This window comes from Thermobia domestica, chromosome 8 (genome assembly GCF_964235325.1).
Source record: "Thermobia domestica chromosome 8, izTheDome1.hap1.1, whole genome shotgun sequence".
Classification (NCBI taxonomy): Eukaryota; Metazoa; Arthropoda; class Insecta; order Zygentoma; family Lepismatidae; genus Thermobia; species Thermobia domestica.
In genome coordinates this window covers 137,659,819-137,678,576 of record NC_137461.1, presented here as the reverse complement: position 1 = coordinate 137,678,576, position 18,758 = coordinate 137,659,819, and the positions used below count along the sequence as shown (strand labels likewise).

The 18,758-nt window shown below is 36.8% G+C and overlaps 1 protein-coding gene across 1 annotated transcript in view; it reads right to left on the bottom strand.

Annotated features, from left to right (window-relative positions):
* LOC145691845 (esterase E4-like) overlaps positions 1 to 880 on the bottom strand; it is an 88,903-nt gene extending 88,023 nt beyond the window's left edge. Inside the window, exon 1 of the mRNA XM_081767160.1 lies at positions 669 to 880. Coding sequence (XP_081623286.1) covers positions 669 to 857 — 189 coding nt within the window. The 5' untranslated portion in view covers positions 858 to 880. The remainder of the gene's footprint in view (positions 1 to 668) is intronic.
* Positions 881 to 18,758: the final 17,878 nt, after the last annotated feature.

The window sequence follows — 18,758 nt, the reverse complement described above, 5'->3', positions numbered from 1 at the left end:
CGTTTTAGAAACATGGGTTGATACACGGATCGTTAAGGAACTATTGGTGGCGGAAAGTTGAAGAGGAAAAGAAACTGTCAAATATTTCGCGAATGCTACGAACTATAGAAAGTATAATTCAAAATTTAAAAAAAAAAAATCGCATCCCATTCTGTTTATCTGGAGCCGTGTCTGCGAGGCCACACGATTTGCGGTAGAAAAAGACTGAAATCGTTTATCTAGCAACGTCTGTTGCTTGGTTAGTTTGGAATTCTCATCTCTTTTCTAATATTAAGAACTCCTTCGTGGCTAAGCGGTTAGCGTACGCGCCTTTGGCGTGGGAGACCCGGGTTCGATTTCCGGCGGAAGCTCATGTATTTCGGATTCCACGTTAATCGGTAGGTCACGTTTCATATAGCCTCGCTGCGTTAAACTCAGAATCGACTCAGCTCAACTCTTTTCGAATATTAAGGCTACATGATACATAGATCTATATCTTAACATAAACTTCTACCGGGAATCAAACACGGTCTCACTCACCAAACAAAATAACATTTAGCCATGAGGGAACTTGATAGTGAGTGGTTCATGATCTGAATAAATTCAGATTTTTTAAAAAATATAACTACTCCAAATAATTATTTTATTGAAATTAACCACGTTATGTAATGGTCCATTTTCATACTTACGAGAAATCTCCTCTCCCCTCCAGGAGACTGGGCGTAGGGAATCCCTAAGAATTGGTACACAGTCCTTCCCCCTCTTGTGAAAGTGGTGGATCCAATGATATCACCTAAATTAGGAATGTGTACTTGAGGAAGACTTTGAGGTGATGCAAATTGCAAGAAACAAAATATAAACAACACACGCAGCTTCATGATACTACGATTATGTTTACGTTGGGAATATAGGGTTATCAGTGTTATTTATCATCTCTTCTTATTTATACCCGTGTACTATCTTTGTTACCAAATCCCTAAATTCAAACAATCGTTTCTTATTTGCTATTTCTTCCTTGTCATGATGATTTCATTTTTAGGTGTCTTCATACAGATAATTTGTTTCCTTAAATTTTTTATTGCTCTTCCATAGCTGTAAATTATATTTTATCAATAGAAATACCAAAATCGTAAATAACTCATTTTTAAAAAACGTAATAAGATTATTTTGTCACATTTTTGTGCGTTTTGTGTACGCATGTAATAAATAGAATATAGTACACATGTACTAATTGCTCAGGAAAACCATGAATCTGAAAAAAAAAATTACGAGGGACTTTCAATTCAAACCGGGATTTTTAATTTTTCTGGTTTCAAAAGGGATGCTATCGTGACAACACTATACTATACGCAGTAGTAAATGGAAAGTGTACCCTATTAGGACAGGCAGTTTACATGTCACAGGTCACTCAAGAGGCCGGTAATCAATACTGGTGCGTGCATCAGCGTTTGATTATGAAGGTTTTTGCAAATGTAATCGTAAAACCCACGAATATCCACATGAATGTTTGAGCACAACACGGTAGGGATAACCGCAGCCTCAGATTTAAATAATGTGAACGTTTCAAACATGGCTGTACTCCCGTAAATGAAGAATTTGGTTACGGTTGTTTCTCATCTGAAGTGATTGGTTGTGATAATCGAGGCATAAACTGTCATCAAAATGAACAAGAGATAAATCTTTGTGTGAGAACGGTGAACACAATCTCACGAACATTTGCATTTTCGAAAAGTTACCACACGCTGAGTACTAAGTCATCTTTCCTCCTTTTACTTGGCGAAGAAGAGATGAAGGGCCGATTTGAAAGCGAAGGCTCCGTATGATTTTCTAGATCGTATGATTAGACGTTCTGAAAAATGGCGGTCCAAGGGCAGTTCAGATGTAGTGACTAATCTGTTTATGCTGAACCTTTCCAGGCATTAGTAAAACGATAAGTATTGTAGAGAACTTTACCCGTGTTAAGCTGGACAGTGGCCCTTCTTTATAGACCTAATGGTATGTCCATTACCCGTTTAAAATGCCCATTCTAATTAACTAAACCTTTTTCTCATTTACAGAGGTACCTACTAAAAGAGGGAAGTAACCTAGCGAACGGGAGTCTACCGGCTTCTTCAGTATCCAATACGTAGAGCAGTGTTTCCCAACCTTTTCCAACGTGCGGCACACTTCAGGGTAACTTGAATTCTCGCGGCACACATATTATTATTATTATTATTATTATTATTATTATTATTATTATTTGAAAATATAAAATACTGTAGTATTTTTTTTCTAATTACTGACATCCTTCTCACAGAGAAGAAAGCTCGATCACTGTTTTTTCCAAGTGGTAAATCATTATGCTTATTTTTCATTTCAATTTCAAAATAGAAAACAGTTGCAATTAGATATAAGGAAATCTTTGAGATTTACGTCCCACGATTATGCCGGTTAGGCTAAAGGAGACGGTGATGATCAGTAATGAATGAAATGGTGGAATGAAGCAAGTGGGAGGAAACGGGAGAACCCCGAGAAAACCCACGCACACGCAATCAGATCTCAAGTTGTTAAAAATACACTTTCTTTTTCGAAAACAGTATCCAACCTTTCATTAAGAAGGAAAATCACTAAATAACGAACGAACAAACAAACTTCTTTTACTTTCAAAACACAAATGTAGGTAATTTGTATGCATTTTTGCTTTGTCGAAAGGATTGAATAATATTTTAAAATTTCAAGTTACGAAATAGTCTGTAACAATAAAGAAGCAATAATGGTCATAACAATGATAACAAATACTTCTTTTCAAAATTAGAAATGTACAGAAAAATGTTCTACAGAAAATTAAAAATGGTCTACAGGAAAGTAACACAGTATGAAACTTTAAATTTTAGATTCATAGTAGTAATGTGAAATACAAATATACTTTTTTCTCTATGTCTTGCAATTTGATTACTATTGAATTAATAATTTTGTTTCGATTTCCTCACGGCACACCAGCGACCCATTCGCGGCACACCACTGTGCCGCGGCACACCGGTTGGGAAACGCTGACGTAGAGTTTTACGGCAAGCTCATGTTCCCTATTTGGTGCCAAGAAGCGTTCCGATTCCATAAAATATCGAGCTCTACCGTATGATCATAACCCACCTAAATTTAACCCAATTCTCGGAACCCTTGTAAAGGAGGCTACAATCCCAGATCAGATGAGGCCCGAAGTAATAGCCGGAACCAATAACTCGTACAATCTGCTCATTTGAGAATGGGACGATTTCTCTCTCCAGCCTCACACTCCCCTGTAGTAGGGGAGTATGTAGTAAAGTAAACGCAACTCCCAGTACTTGAAAATTAGTCTTTCAGTTTAAGCTCAACGCTTCAGTTTTGCATTGAACCATATAGTGTATGTGTTTACATATGTACCTATATTTAAAGATTCTTGCGTAAAACAAACGTTTAAGGGCGGATGAAATAAGACTTCCCATTAGGGTCCAAGTATTTGTGAACAGAAAGTTTATATTTGATTAACCGTATTTTTACTATTACAAAAAGCTGTTCATTCATATACTTTCCAAGAGAGAACATTAATTCCAATACAGAGCACCTCAGTGCGGTACTGTCGTCAAGATTTTTCTTAAATGATATGGAAACTAAAAAGGATTGCCTATTTAAGTATTTCTTTTGCAGATCAATGTACAGATTGGTGAAACAAAGTGACTAAAGTTCCCGATTGCTCCATTTATATTCGTATAAGTTCTTTATAAGGCTTATCTCCACAAGGCGACCAACAGTGGCTAGTGTCAGTAAAACATTAAGTAGTCCTTTTGTTCTGAGTTACTAAAGAGCAAAGGACCACATACTGTTTTATCTCTTCTGGTCACTTCCAGTTGTCAAGTGAGTTAAAAGATTACAAATACTTCAGTTTTTCCCTCGACGCCATGATCCCACTGTCACAGCAACGAATATGTGCATTAGTAGAAGAACGCATCAGGTTGTGAAAGACTGCAACTCATTACAGAGATCTGTAACAAGTATGCAATGTAGAAGGTGATTCTTGATATAGAACAAAGTATTGAAAATCATGATGTATAAGTTTGTACTATTGGGATATGAAGATCGCCAGGAAAAGTTTTATCTTGTGGTACATACGCCAGTAATTAGGCCTATCGTAATAACCTTTCTGAACTCAATATTTTTGCCGTTTTGCTCTTGTTTATTGGTCACGCTCATTACCATATCCAGCAATGTCTCGTGCTGTTGACAGAAACTGTTTTCCAACATCTCGATCTTGGACGGATCTTGCTCTTGGAAATGTTAATTAAGATCATTCCTATCAAATGCTTCCATTACATACTGATCAGCTTCATTTCTGGTTCGCAGTAACGACCAGATTTCATGCTTTGTTAACTATTCTCAAGTAGTACATACATATAGAATTCCACGCCAAACGCTGGAGTGCGCGTGCGCGGCTCATCCGAAATCGTACTTGTGAATCCGAAAATGATCTCAGCATTTATTGGGCATGAACATATACCTCCCTCTATTTCTGCCCAACAGATTCTGCCGATTTCTGTCTATTGTTATCCGACAGATCATTCTCTTCCTCAATTACGATTGGAGTTCAGGAGAGACAAGAATATTTGCATGATGAGGCTCGGCAACGTTCATTTACCATTTACGACTTTCCTGGAACCACCTTATTATTTATGGACAGTTTTCCATAACAAAAAAAAATCTTTCTCATACACGACAAACATCAATCGACATACTCCTTCCGCAATTATTCGTGAACTTCTCAATCCAAAACAAGGATTTTGCCGCAAGTTCGTGTTCAAAAATATGAAATCGTATTTTTCTCGAGACATATAGTGTACAGTTGATCCCAGGTTCTATTCCTGGAGGGTGTACTAGGCCAAAAATGTGTAAGAGCATTTTCAGGTCAGCCTCTCTGAGTTAGGTTTTTCCTCATTCTCACCAAGCGAATGCGGGATGGTACCTAACTTACAGATCCCAGGCCGTTTCCTTCCTTTCTTATTTCTTCCATCTTGCCCAATTACCCAGATAGTGTGCTTGCAGAGGGACGTCATTCCTCATTGTGATGGGCTTAAGCCCATAGATACCAGTAATGCTCAGAAATATGCATAAATAAATAAATGGTGTAGAGTCCTTCTTGACTGAATAGAATCACGAGCTTTAAGCTCTAATTTTATCCTCTTCATCGTGTACCGCTTTTAGTCCACTTAGCTGGAAAAGAGAGCTTAGTTTGCAAAAGATCATAAAAATGTATACCTTATATTCTATGCGTATGTTTGATTCAAATGCTTCCCTGCCAGGAACCGTAACCGAACCCGAACCCAAAGAGCGTGCACTAGACCAACGGGGAGGAATATCTGCAATTTTGAGAAATGGGTAGAGAATAATGACTGGTAGTACTACGATAGAATAACTGCGTAGAAGAATAAGAATAATTATTAGTAAATACACACTTGCTTTTTTTCAACGAAGGAGAGCCATGGTAGCGTAGTCGGTAAGGTCTCTATCTTCTAACTGGATGGCGCTGGTTCGAATCTCTGTGGAGGTAAATTTGTTATCTCGTTCTATGGTCGTCGAGCCAGTTTCTGTGGCAGATTTTAAATGCGGTCGAATATCAGTTCTACCACATCACCTCTATGTGAAACGTCACAAAAGTGTAGAGGATTTACTTCACATTGACATGTCCCAAATCGGGATTAGGGGAAATAATTAACATTTAACGATATATCAACATGGCAGTAAATTGGTTTCCGTGAATTTCTTAAAGTATTAGGAAATGAGGTTTTCATAAAGGTATGAATTAGTATATAAGTTGGTGGGAAAATAGGGACATATTACATAATATTTGAGTGTGGCTCTGAAATGATACTTTTACATAAAACAATAAGGTGAGTATCCTTTGATATAGACGCAGTCCGTCTAATAAAGAAAATAGGTCTAATACAAGTACATTGCTAATGTAGATAATGATAAATGTGGTTGATATAATAATTATATTGTATTTTATCAGTGGTAGAACGTTCACCTCTGGTGTCCGGGGTACTTGATTCGATCCCAGCTTGCACCGTGTGGACTTTGTGGTGGACAAATACCGTGCTCGTGGCTTTTCTCGGGGTTCTCCCATTTCCTCCCACTTTCTTCATTCCACCGTTTCATTCATTTCTCATCATCACCGTCTCCTTTAGCCTAACCGCCATAACCGTGGGACATAAAACTTCTTTTCATTCCCAATTTCTTTATTTCTTTTCATTTCCAATAATCGAAGATTGATACCACTTGAGGTTTGAGAAAACGAATGAAACTTGCTTAGGGAAGCTTAATCCTTACCAAGAAGGGAGGTCAATATTAAAACCAGAATTCGTAGTTAATTTTTATCACTTCCGATTTTAGTTGGCAAGTAAGGGTAACAATGGAATTTATTCTTGGGCTGCTGAATCGATTGAAAAAAATACTTCTCGCTATCTCTTATTCTTTTTGCTCTAATATCTGTCGATTGACGGACACAGCCGTTCTATATGGCTTCCATTAGTTCTGTATAGCATAGTTTGAAAGTCGAGAAAGTTCGAAACTGACTCAAAATCAGATTCCTTCTGGAAGCGTAGAATAAAGTTGCATAAGAGATGAGACGTTTCTCGTGTTTCGCCTCGAATGTATTGTGAAGGGGAGGCAGGGGATAGAATAATTATTTTAAAATACATCTGTACTGAGAAACCATTATCATCACTTGTTATTTTAAAGAAGGGTTCTCCTACCAAGACAAGAAAATAGGTACAATTTAACATTGTGCATGTCACAATGACATATATAGTTCTCAAATAATTATAACAAATGCACACACTACTTCTAAAGGCCGCACTCAAATGGGCTATTGTGGGTTAGAACTAAGGGATAAGTTTAAAAGCAAGTCTTGGATTTGCAGATTGGGTGTCAGGAGACTATAAGGGTGTATTATACCTGTTAGCTTATATTGTAACTAGGTAACTGAATTTTAGTATTTTTTAAAACATATATGCACATACAGTATATATTAAGAATCAACTATTCTTTGAATCTAATTAATAAATTGTTATTAAAATATATCACTTTTTAAAAATTAAAACAACATTAAGTATAGACACATAGTTTCTATTATGATATTTAAGTTCTGAAGTAAATCTACAGTCAGGAAAAGCAATTAATGCAGTAAAGGAAAATTACAGCATTCACATTCTTTATTCACTGTGAAAATTGTGTTCGTTTAGCTAACATAGTTTCAGCTTCTTAATGAATGCTTTCAATAGGTATAACTTTAGCCTTAAATCGCTCCCTATTTATACACTCCACATTCAACTTTTTGTTTTATCAGGTGAAAGACAATGTTGAGAGTTTAGGGATAGGCACGAGTCGAGCTAAAATTCGACTTGACTCAAGTTTCGAGCAGTGTTGAATTCAGACATTTCCACCCGGGGGGAATGTGAACTCCTCGGGGGGGGGAGAGCTGTTTTTCTGTATTTTTGCAAGAAAGCAGCATATTTAACAATTCCATTTGCATGTACATCTTAGCTAATATTGAGACTAATTGCTGATAAATATTCAATGTGAGATTATAATTAAAAAAACAATCGTTTAATTTTATCTAAAACATTAAATATTTTAGACTAAACTTTAACTCCTATTTACAGTAGCTATTTTAGTTATTTTTTCCTATATTTAGTAGTTACTGTTTGTTACTAATGTAGAAGTTTTTAAAAAGATTTAAATTAACTCAAATATTTTTTGTCCTATAACAAACATACATAGGAATATCTTAACAAAAAGTAATCATTCTTTCTTACACTTCTGATTCTAAATCAAGTAGGCTATATTAGCCTTGGTTTCTTCACTGCATACACATCAATAGTTTAGTTTACGAAATCTTCATTAGGATTAGTGCGGCGGCTCGTGGAAAATCAGCGCTTGGGGCGAGAGTATACGACGGCACCCTCGAACATATGAGTGAGGTCAACAGATCAGCTGCGAAAGGTGAGAAAATTTTAAAAAGTAAACCTTGCTTCTCCTTGATCTTGAGCACTTTTTATTGCTTTTTTTTCTTTCATTTTATATATGTGCACATGCCCACATGTGCACATGCGTTTCATTCCTCTCTTTTTTCTTTCCTTCTTTTCTTTTTCCCTCCCAATCATGCGCCCCTTACTTCGGTGCCCGGGGCCGTCGCCCCGCTTGCCCCTCCTTCGTCACCTTCAATACAATCATTCACTTATATACTACTATTATATTGATAAATTCTGTATAAATCTCTAACAAAGGAGGGATAACTGTTCCTCCCTGATCCCTCTAAATGACGTCCTCTGAATCTCCCCCTTTAACTGACTTATTTTTAGTTAAAGAAAGGTGTGTTTACTTTAACAATCGTAAAGCACATTTACGTCTGTTACTTCCCATGCCAGAAATGGGATTTAGGCGCTCTATTTCAAATAATGCAAGAACTGTACATTTTCAAGAACTGAATTCTGCTGACATCAGAGATCATATGGAATGAGCGAAAGATCTTCCCTATCTTTCCTTTCCTATCTCAATCTGTGCTAGTGCTACCTACTAATATATAATATAGGGCGAGAGTATAGTACCTACTAAAATACAAACCTTTCTTCAACAGTTGACAATTTCATGTTCTGCCAAACTCGGTCATAGCCTTAAGAAATACATGTTTTATTGACTATTTTGGTATTCTATCTTAGATGTTACATTTTTAATATTTATATAGAATGGGTCTGCGTCATTTATATGTATATTGAGAGATCGGATTTCGGCTGCATGTGCACGGAAAGAAAAACAAATAATTGGGTGAAGTAATTTCTACATTTTGTGACTGAAATTTTGAGAGTTTGTCCGGGGGAATGAATTTTCTTCGGGGGGAGATTGTCCCGGGCTATTCCCTGAATTCATCCCTGGTTTCGAGTCGAGTCAAAGATAATTTTCTCGAGTCGAGTTGAGGTCGCGTTTCTAGTCGAGTTTGATAAATGGCTCGCTCCTTCAGCTTGTTTTAACTCGTTTCGAAATCATGGCTTGATAAGACTGGAAAGCGAAAGCCATGAGAAATGTAAGCAGTAATGTGGAATAATTTTAGTGTTGCTCACGAGAGGGGGGACACTGTTCGTATCTCGTCTCGTCCCGATAAAGAGACGACAATATATTCTTATAACGAGACAGCCTCAAATCTCGTGAGCACCAATATAAGTATATACTGTAGTTCTTAGCATCAAGATTGAGACCTGCACGGTCGAATTTTTTAGCTCAACCAGAAGTCCAACCCGGGTACTGATATCAATCGGCTCGCCTGAATTGAGCGAATGGTTCGAGCCAGCTCGGCTGGGATGAACCATCGGACGGAGCGAGCTCAGTTGAAACAAGTCCATTGGCTTGGTTCAACTCCTCAACTGAACCAATGGCTCCACCCGGCTCGGAGTCGAGATATCAGCTCTGTTCAGTTCGTCTCGGATAAGCCATCGGCTCGAGCCGGCTCGGATGGGTAAACTGTTGACTCGACTACTTCTCGGTTGGCTCGAGACTGAATGAACTGTGAGCCGAGCCGCTCAAGCCGTTGACAGCAATAAGCCTGGGCCGAGCAGTTTTGAACATGTTTGGCCGACGCCCTACAACTTTTAACCATTTTTGGCTCTAGCCCGAATACTTGCTCCTCCGGAACTCAAACCCAGAACCTCTTGAACGATATCCTTGCCTCCTGAAGACTTCTCAATGACTGAGATCGGCAGTGTTTAGTTTTCAGACTCAAACCGCCTATCTTTAAAGATGCACACGAGACGAGTCGAGACAGGATTTTCCTGACAGAATTCGAGTCGAGACACGGCTCTTCCAACAGTGAAATATACATTTTTCGAGTGGAGGCATCACTTTTATAGCACATTTTCGAGACGAGATAGCCACAAATCTTGTCTCTTGCGCATACCTACCTATCTTTCATAGTTATACACGTTGTAATAATAATAATAATAATAATAATAATAATAATAATAATAATAATAATAATAATAATAATAATAATAGCCTAATAATAATAATAATAATAATAATAATAATAATAATAATAATAATAATAATAATAATAATAATAATAATAAAAGTTGTAGTAGTAGTAGTAGTAGCAATATCATTGATTATTATATTGTCTATATAGGATATTTGAAAAGAGAACTTGAAACTGCACACAGGTTTTAGCTCGTTTTGGCTCGACTCGAGTCGAGTTGGAGGAAATTTTTTCGTGCCGAGTTCAAAGATGTTTTCTTTCGAATCGAGTCAAGTCGAATTTCAAAGAAAACTCGCTCAAACTCGCTCGTGCCCATTCTTATGAGAGTTCCTAAGCTGTGTTTTCAACTCGACCATGCTTCCCTTTTTTTTTTTTTTTTTATCTGAACCAAGAAAATATTTTCGCACAACTTAACAGAAATCGTGTTTACATTTCAGCAGTGGTTCACTAACCATCAGTAATATGCATATCACAGGTTGTGAAACCATGATATAGAGCATTTCTCTTTGAAACCATTTAGATGGAATAGTTTACTTCGTAGGATTTTTTTTTTTTTTGGTCTGTTTTAGCAAAAACTTCTCGGGAGAATTTGTCCATATTTCATAATACTCGTAAATATTTGATCAATAATCGTACAATTGTCATACATCATTGTCTCAAGAAAAGAAAAAGTCGCATGTAGCTTTGGTACTGAAAAAACCGAAACTTGTCAATCAATTAATCAAAAAAATGAATAAAGAATTTATTTAAACTCGTGAGGTAAGTTCTTTTTAGACAACTTTTTGTAAAATGACTATAATGATCTTCACGCCATAAATAAATATTTCATTACTAACTCAACAATACGACATAAATCTTTTCTTCAGAGAATTTCAGAAAGAATGTTATAGAGATGTCGTGAGTTTTCTTCGAAAGAATCTTTCCGTAAACATCTATAACAATTTTTGTTTATACATATTTTATCTACAGTATTGAAATTATCGGAAATGTTTTTGTCCAAAAATGGAATATGCAACAATCAATAGATCTTAGTGAGCTGAACAAAAGATATACGTAACTGTAAAATATCATGCGTAGGTTTCGAGAAAATGGACAAAAACGAATTTCTCTGTAAGCGTAAAAGTTGATGCTGTAGAGGTAGATGTGTTAGTTCTTAATTGTTTCCTTATATACCCTATTAGATTTATCAAACTATAAAACAGCTCTCACAAGGAAGAGAAAAAGTTTTAAAATTTCCATGTTGCCCAGCAACCTATGATTGAGGTGAACAAGAAGAGAAAAGAATATTTTAAAAATTGACTTTTAAGTTTTTTGTTCAGGTTTTTATGAAAACTTTAACTACAATATTCCATAAAATTATTGTTAAAATATAGACAATATTGAGCGACGTTAAGAATGTGAAAAACAACTAAAATCAAAGGAAGTCATTTTGCAGAAAAAAAGGTTTGTTCTAGTAATATGAACCCCTAATGAAAATAAAAATCAATGGTTTAGAAAATTGTATGACAATTTTTTTCATAGAAACATTTTATTCATTGCAAAACTTGAAAAGAAAGATATTATGAGATGATAAACGATCAAACAACGTTCATTTATTACAAGACAATTGAGAAAGTAATTATAAATCAAATGGAAAGGACAATTAAAATACATTGAAAGGTTCAGTCAGAAACAATTTAAAAAGTTTTATGAGATTTATTGTGTAATGTCTATTCTCAAAAAGTATGAACACTATTCTGGCTTCGAGCGCAGTCGTGTACCCACATTTCGCAGATTGCCTCATTGCACTTACAGTTCTTTTCGGTTACCTGCCGAACATTTTCGGGATATTCATTCCAATTGGTGTTTCTGAAACATATTCCTCAGAGCCAATAACTGATTCAATGATTTGTTTCCTGAATATTCCAGAAGCTTCCATTTTGCTGCTTTCCCTTCAGCTGAGCCTGCTCTCTCTGTTTTTCTTTAGCTGCCAAAGTTTTAGGAGCTCGTATACCGTATCAAGTACTTCTGGGGGTTTATATTGAAACCATTGCCATATTAGAATTGTGATACTCATAATCAATCATGTAACTTGCAAAGTTACATAATATCTACATAGGAACATTCTTTCGAACAAGCATTATGCATTACAATTAGCATGAATTTAAATGAGTAAGCACTGTAAATGAAAGCAAAGCAATAACCCTTCGATTTTTTTTTTTCAGATCGGGAAAAGAACAAGACGTTCATTCGAAAACTACAAACCACAACCGAACAAGAACACTCTGGTGGCGAAAGGGATTACTAAACTAACAGTTCAATTCATCACCGCCAAGTTGAGACCTCCTAAAGAAAAGATAATGAGGGGCTTATAAAACTTCCCTCACCTCTACGATAACCACACTATGAAAATGAAATAAACGCTCATAGTAAGCTCTTCATTATGACACCAACAAAATGACAATACATAATATATGATTAATGAGATATAGCGTTCAATTAGCATTAACTTCGAAATTTTAATCTATGTTTAACTAAAATTCAGTCGAACTATATATTTGGTCTAGGAATTAATTCGTGCGGGGGGACAAGAGATGGCGCAACGAACGGAGCGTCCCACAGTTCCGTGTATCCACACATGTGTTGCAAACCCCTGTCATCGCGTATCGTTCGTAGTATAGGGCAGTGGATTAAAGCGTCAACAACGCCAGTTTGTAGTTAAGTGAACATGGCGCAATTTGTGCCTGATAAAGTGTTTTTGCGGGGTGTCCTGCTGCATTACTTTAACATGCAGAAAAGTGCGACTGAAAGTCATCGTATTTTGGTGGAAGTGTATGGTGACCATGCTCTAGCTGAGCGAACGTGTCAGAAGTGGTTTGCACGGTTTAGAAGTGGTGATTTCGGCTTGGCAGACCAAGAGCGAGCTGGACAGCCAAAAAAATTTCAAGACGAAGCATTGCTCGAGCAGGATTCGTGTCAAACGCAGGAACAACTTGCAGCAGCATTAGGCGTTGATCAAACAACAGTCTCCAAACGCTTGAAAGCCATGGGAATGATTCAAAAGATGTCACATTGGGTTCCACATGAATTGAAAGACAGAGACGTTGAAAGACGAAAAACCATTTGCGAATTGCTGCTTCAACGACAGAGCAGAAAGGGGTTTCTGCATCGAATTATTACGGGTGATGAGAAGCGGATCCATTACGAGAACCCTAAACGAAAAAAGGCCTGGGTGAAACCAGGTGAACCAGGTCCATCACAACCAAAACGAGATATTCACTGTGCAAAGGTTATGCTGTGCATATGGTGGGATATGAAAGGTGTGGTGTACTATGAGCTGCTGCAACCGGGTGAAACTATGAATGGAGAACGTTATCGACGACAATTAATGCGTTTGAAGCAAGCTCTGGCCAGAACACGACCAGAATGGGAGAACAGACATGATAAACTTATTGTTCAACATGATAACGCTCGCCCACATGTCGCAAAACCGGTCAAAACCTATTTAGAAAATGTCGGATGGGAAGTTTTACCCCACCCGCCGTATTCAACAGACGTTGCTCCTTCGGACTACTACTTGTTCGATTGCATGAACAACAATTTGATTGGACAGCGGTTTACTTCTTCAGAAGATATCGAAACATGGGTCTCTGACTGGATCGCTTCCAAGGATGAGGACTTCTTTCGCCACGGAATCCGTACATTGCCTAACAGATGGGCGAAAGTGGTGGCTAGCGATGGACAATATTTTTCTTAAGGTATTTATGTATTTTGTGTTTGTACTACAGCTTCAATGTGTGCGTACCAACCGCACGAATTAATTCCTAGACCAAATACTAGCTACCATTCACTTGACCATATCGAGATGGATAAAATAATGTGCTAGAGGCCAAATTCTCATGCATAGTTTTTGAGAAAATAAAAATAAATACTTTTGTGGTGCTAAAATAATTTTTCCTTTTATTTTGTTGGAATAAATAAATAATAGTTTTTAAATTTATGTACTGTGTACGTAGCAAAAAAAAAAAACTGTTAACCAGCAGATTCTTGTTTGTCTTTTCCTATCTGTGACATATGTAGTATTTACGCACTTACTACTTGTAATCTATTGCAAAAAAATATAAAATAGCTATTAACCGTATCAGATTACCAATGAAAACATACTTTTTAATGGCATAAAAATTTGTTTTTATCGATTTGCTCGAAAACTGTGAAAGAGAATTTATTGTTAGGTATATCATTTTCTTCCGCACAATATGTTCTATCGATAACAGTATTGCAGTTTAAAAAAATAAAGTTTACAAGTAATTCATAATTTTGGACTATATCTTGCCAGTGTTATAATGAAATGCTTAATGAGAGTGTCTTCAGTATCAGTTTCGTGTTAATAGATGGCGTTGTTAACACACATCAATTTTTAGGTTTATAAAGAAAATTGTTTTTCTTGAAAACTACTCATAATGATATACAGTCACCAGTGGCGTATTTAGGGGAAGGGCTTCCGGGCTTAAGCCCCCCCCGAAATCTTACTTACTATAGTAAAGTATATGAAATATCTTGCTGAATTTTCACATTTTCTGGCAAAGCCCCCCCCCCCGAAAGTTAGCAAAGCCCTCCCCGAAACAAAATCGTAAATACGCCACTGACAGTCACTCATATCATTTTGGTGAGATCGATGTGATCTATCGATTGGCATTTTAGAGCTCGTCCGTGGCTAAGCGGTTAGCGTACGCGCCCTTGGCGCGAGAGACCCGCGTTGGATTCCCGGCCGGAGCTCATGTGGTTCGGATTCCACGTTAATCAGTAGGTTCACGTCTCACATAGCCTCGCTGCTGAAAGGGACCCTAAAATGAAATTGAACTCAACTCGATTGGCATTTTTTTTCGTTAAACGCTAATAATAGGTCATATTGTAGCATTTGTAATATTGGCACACAGGCCCGATCCACGGAGGACACGGGTTCCGACCCCTTAAATATTTATTGCCCCCCTAAAGTTTTCACGGTAGGTTTGCAAATGAATTATAATATGATTGGATTGGGCCCCCAACTTCTACCGGCCCCCTACATTTTTGGGCTGGCTACTGGCCTGTAGCACACAATACTGGTATTTCGTACAGAGGAAAACAATACGCAATTGTGATTAAAGTGATTATTGACATGCTTATTACTGTTTAGTAACAATTACCACATAGAACATATTTATATAGTTACCTAATGAACAATATATTGTCAAACAGTTTTCATTTTTGTACGCATTCAAATTACATAAATGCTGTACATCGAGTATAAGCCATCATTCCATAAGTAGCCTTCATACAATGCACTATTCATCTTTGCAATCCAGCCTTCGGTGCTAGACGAAGACTGTGGAATAAGTTCTTATGTAATCGCAAGAGATTCCCATCAAAAGGGCTGTTTAGAAGGATTAAGATGAATCTTTCTTAGGATATGCTGTCCCAAGTGACTGAAATTTTAGTAGAAACGTCATTAGTTTGAATGTTACCGGCGCCGAATCTAAATTTTTGCGCAACACTAATCATGACATCACTGGATTTGACAACACAGAACAAGATTTCTGAATATGGATAGCCAAGATCGAGGAGACGCCGGAACTACGACACGCAAGTCGATTAAACAATCCAGCTACTCTTAAAAGAGCGAATGTTCCACATTCTATTTATTGATTTGATCCTACCTACCTGATATGAGTTAATCTATGAGGTAACTTGGATGTGACTTACTCTGATTCATGGACCGTAGAATAAACACTATGTGCTTGGAATGGGCTAAAAAAAATTGAAGAAACAGACCATGCCTCAAGGATTAAGCTCTCAGATTGATTTGATCTAGATATTGGTGTCTCAGGTTGACAAGATTTTACAAGATACATGCGGTAAATAAGTCCACATGAAAAGATCTGTAAATTAATCTTGATCTACCTTCAGACGTTCTGCCTGATACTACTGCATATCTGTAACATGATCTCTTTGTGAGCAGTAGTGGAGCAAGGAAGTAAACATTTCTTGGTCTACAATGGAGTTTCATGTTACATCGTCTACTCCGACAGCCAAACAATCAAATTCGAATATGGATTGGGATCTCAAGAATCTGTTGCATGAAAGTTAATAATGAGTCTTGGACTACCGCATTCCTTTAATTCCGAATTCCTCCCCACCCTCTCTACTTATGACAAGGTAAAAAAAAAAAAAACTTCACATAAATGTAACTTGATGATTTATCTAGAGAAGTGCGATCAACATCCATGGTATTTCACTTTTTTGATTGTATTGGTACACTGGGTCTACTGAACAAATTTTAAAATATTGACATTTTTTAAATGAATTTACAAGTATTTGTGTAATTTTTACTTCAATAAAAAACAATTTAGTATACTTGGTGATGTTAATTATTTTACAACATGCAATATTAATTTTTTTAAGATTAGATTATGAGGCACTGGATCCAGGCATTGGGTTTTCAAAACCACCTACAAAACATATTTTAATTGCTTCTTCTAAACTAGCCATAAAGCACTGTTATTCAACAGCGAGGACACTAAACCACCAATGTGAAGTGATATATTTTCTAGATATAAAAGAAATGTATGATGCAGTAAAACCTGTCTTTAACTGAGTCGAACGGGACTCGCAAAAATTTCCGTTAAAGATGGGTTTTCTAGTTTAACGAAGGTAGAACTATGCAAAGAAGTGTATGCATAAATTGATATACTGAGATAAAATAAGGTGCTGTACGTATCTTAGCCAATTTACAGTATTTATTTCTACTACGCATTAATACACGCAAAACTTATAATGAACTGAAAAAATACTGTACACACTTTAACTTAATTTTTCCAATAATCAGGAAGGTTTTCTGTACACCGCTGCTTGTCTACTCAATTATGCATATCAGTGTAATTTCGAAGAAAGACAAATGTTGCAGTTCCTTTAAACTTTTGACAGAATATTGGTACATATTTATTCTACACTCTTCTTCCTACTCATGCTGTATTTCTCTTCTTCCTCCACCTAGTCTTTTAATTGCATACTTTCTGTATAATTCTTAACTAAAGCATTATATATTCGTCATGTCTGCTTCGATTTGCACCCCACTGTATGTTTTGCTAGAAAATAACCTCTCATAACTAACTAACTAACTAACTATATGACCTATGGAACCCGGAGGTTCAATGCCGCGTTCACAAAAGCTCTCCACTGACTTCTATCCTTAGCTAACTGCATCCAGTTTCTATTTTGTATTCCAATCTCTGCGAGATCCATCTTAATATTGTCCTCCCATCTGCGCCTAGGTCTTCCTAATGGTCGTTTTCCGATTGGCCTTCCATTCAAGACTTTAAAAGCGTTTCTACTTTGTTCCATGTTCTACATGACCCGCCAACCTAAGCCTCCTAAACTTGACGACCCTAACAATGTTGGGTAAAGCATATAACTTATGTGGTTCCTCGTTATGAAGTTTCCGCCATTCCTCATTCCCGTTCCTCTTGGGTCCGAATATTCGACTCAGGATCTTGTTCTCAAATGATTTCAGTCTATGTTCTTCCCTCAGAGTAAGTGACCATGTTTCGCAACCATACAGAACAACAGGCATGATTATAGTTTTATATATTTTAAGCTTCAAATTCCTCGACAGAATTCGCGACGACAAGAGATTTTGATCCGAATAATAACACGAATTCCCTGCTTTTAGTCGACATTTAATTTCTTCGTGAATATGATTTTCCTCTGTTAATATTGATCCTAGATATTTGAAACTATCCACTTTGTCAAAAGTATTATTTAATATTTTAACGCACCCATAATTTGCTGTATTACGGTCCCGACGCACTTCCATGTATTTAGTTTTCTCTGCATTCACTTCTAAACCCATGTCCCTGCAAGCGTTTAACAAGATCTCTGCATTTATCTCTATTGTTCTCCTATCATCCCCTATTAAATTTACATAATCAGCATATGCCATAACCTGGTGAATACCGTTCAACTCTAGGTCCTGGTTGCTATCTTATAGCGGTTTCCTTATAGCGGATTCCAGAACATAGTTAAATAATAATGGTGAAAAAGCATCTCCTTGTTTCAAGCCATTTTCGACGTGAAAGCTCGTGGACTAAAATTTTCCTACCCGGACATTACTTTAAGATTCATTTAAACAAATCTTAATTAATCTAATCAGCTTTCTCGGTACTCCAAGTTCTGTAAGAACGTTGTACAATTTGTACAATGTTGCTCTCCTAACCGAGTCGTACGCTTTTCTAAAATCAATAAATAGTTGATGTACCGGGGTATTGAATTCCCACTACTTTTCAAATATTTGTCTAATGGTAAATATTTGGTCGATAGTTGATCGATTTCGTCTAAATCCGCACTGACAATCTCCAATAATTTCATATGCGTATGGGGTCAATCTGCTAACAGAATATTTGAAAGGATTTTATAGGATGTTGACAGAAGAGATGTGCCCCGATAATTATTACAGTCAGTTTTGTCGCCTTTCTTCTGAATTGGAACAATGATTGATTCTTTCCACTCTTGTGGCAATTCTTCCTTGTTCCAGATAAGGAGAATGAGTTTGTGTATCTTGTTCCACAATTTTTCGCCTCCAGCTAAAATTAACTCAGCCGGAATTTCATCTACACCCGGAGATTTGTGTTTCTTTAATTTCTTTATAGCGGTTTCTACTTCTATTCAGTCTGGTTCTGGAATATACGGTTCTGCGGTGTGTATCTCCTTTTCCCCACGCACACTAGTTTTT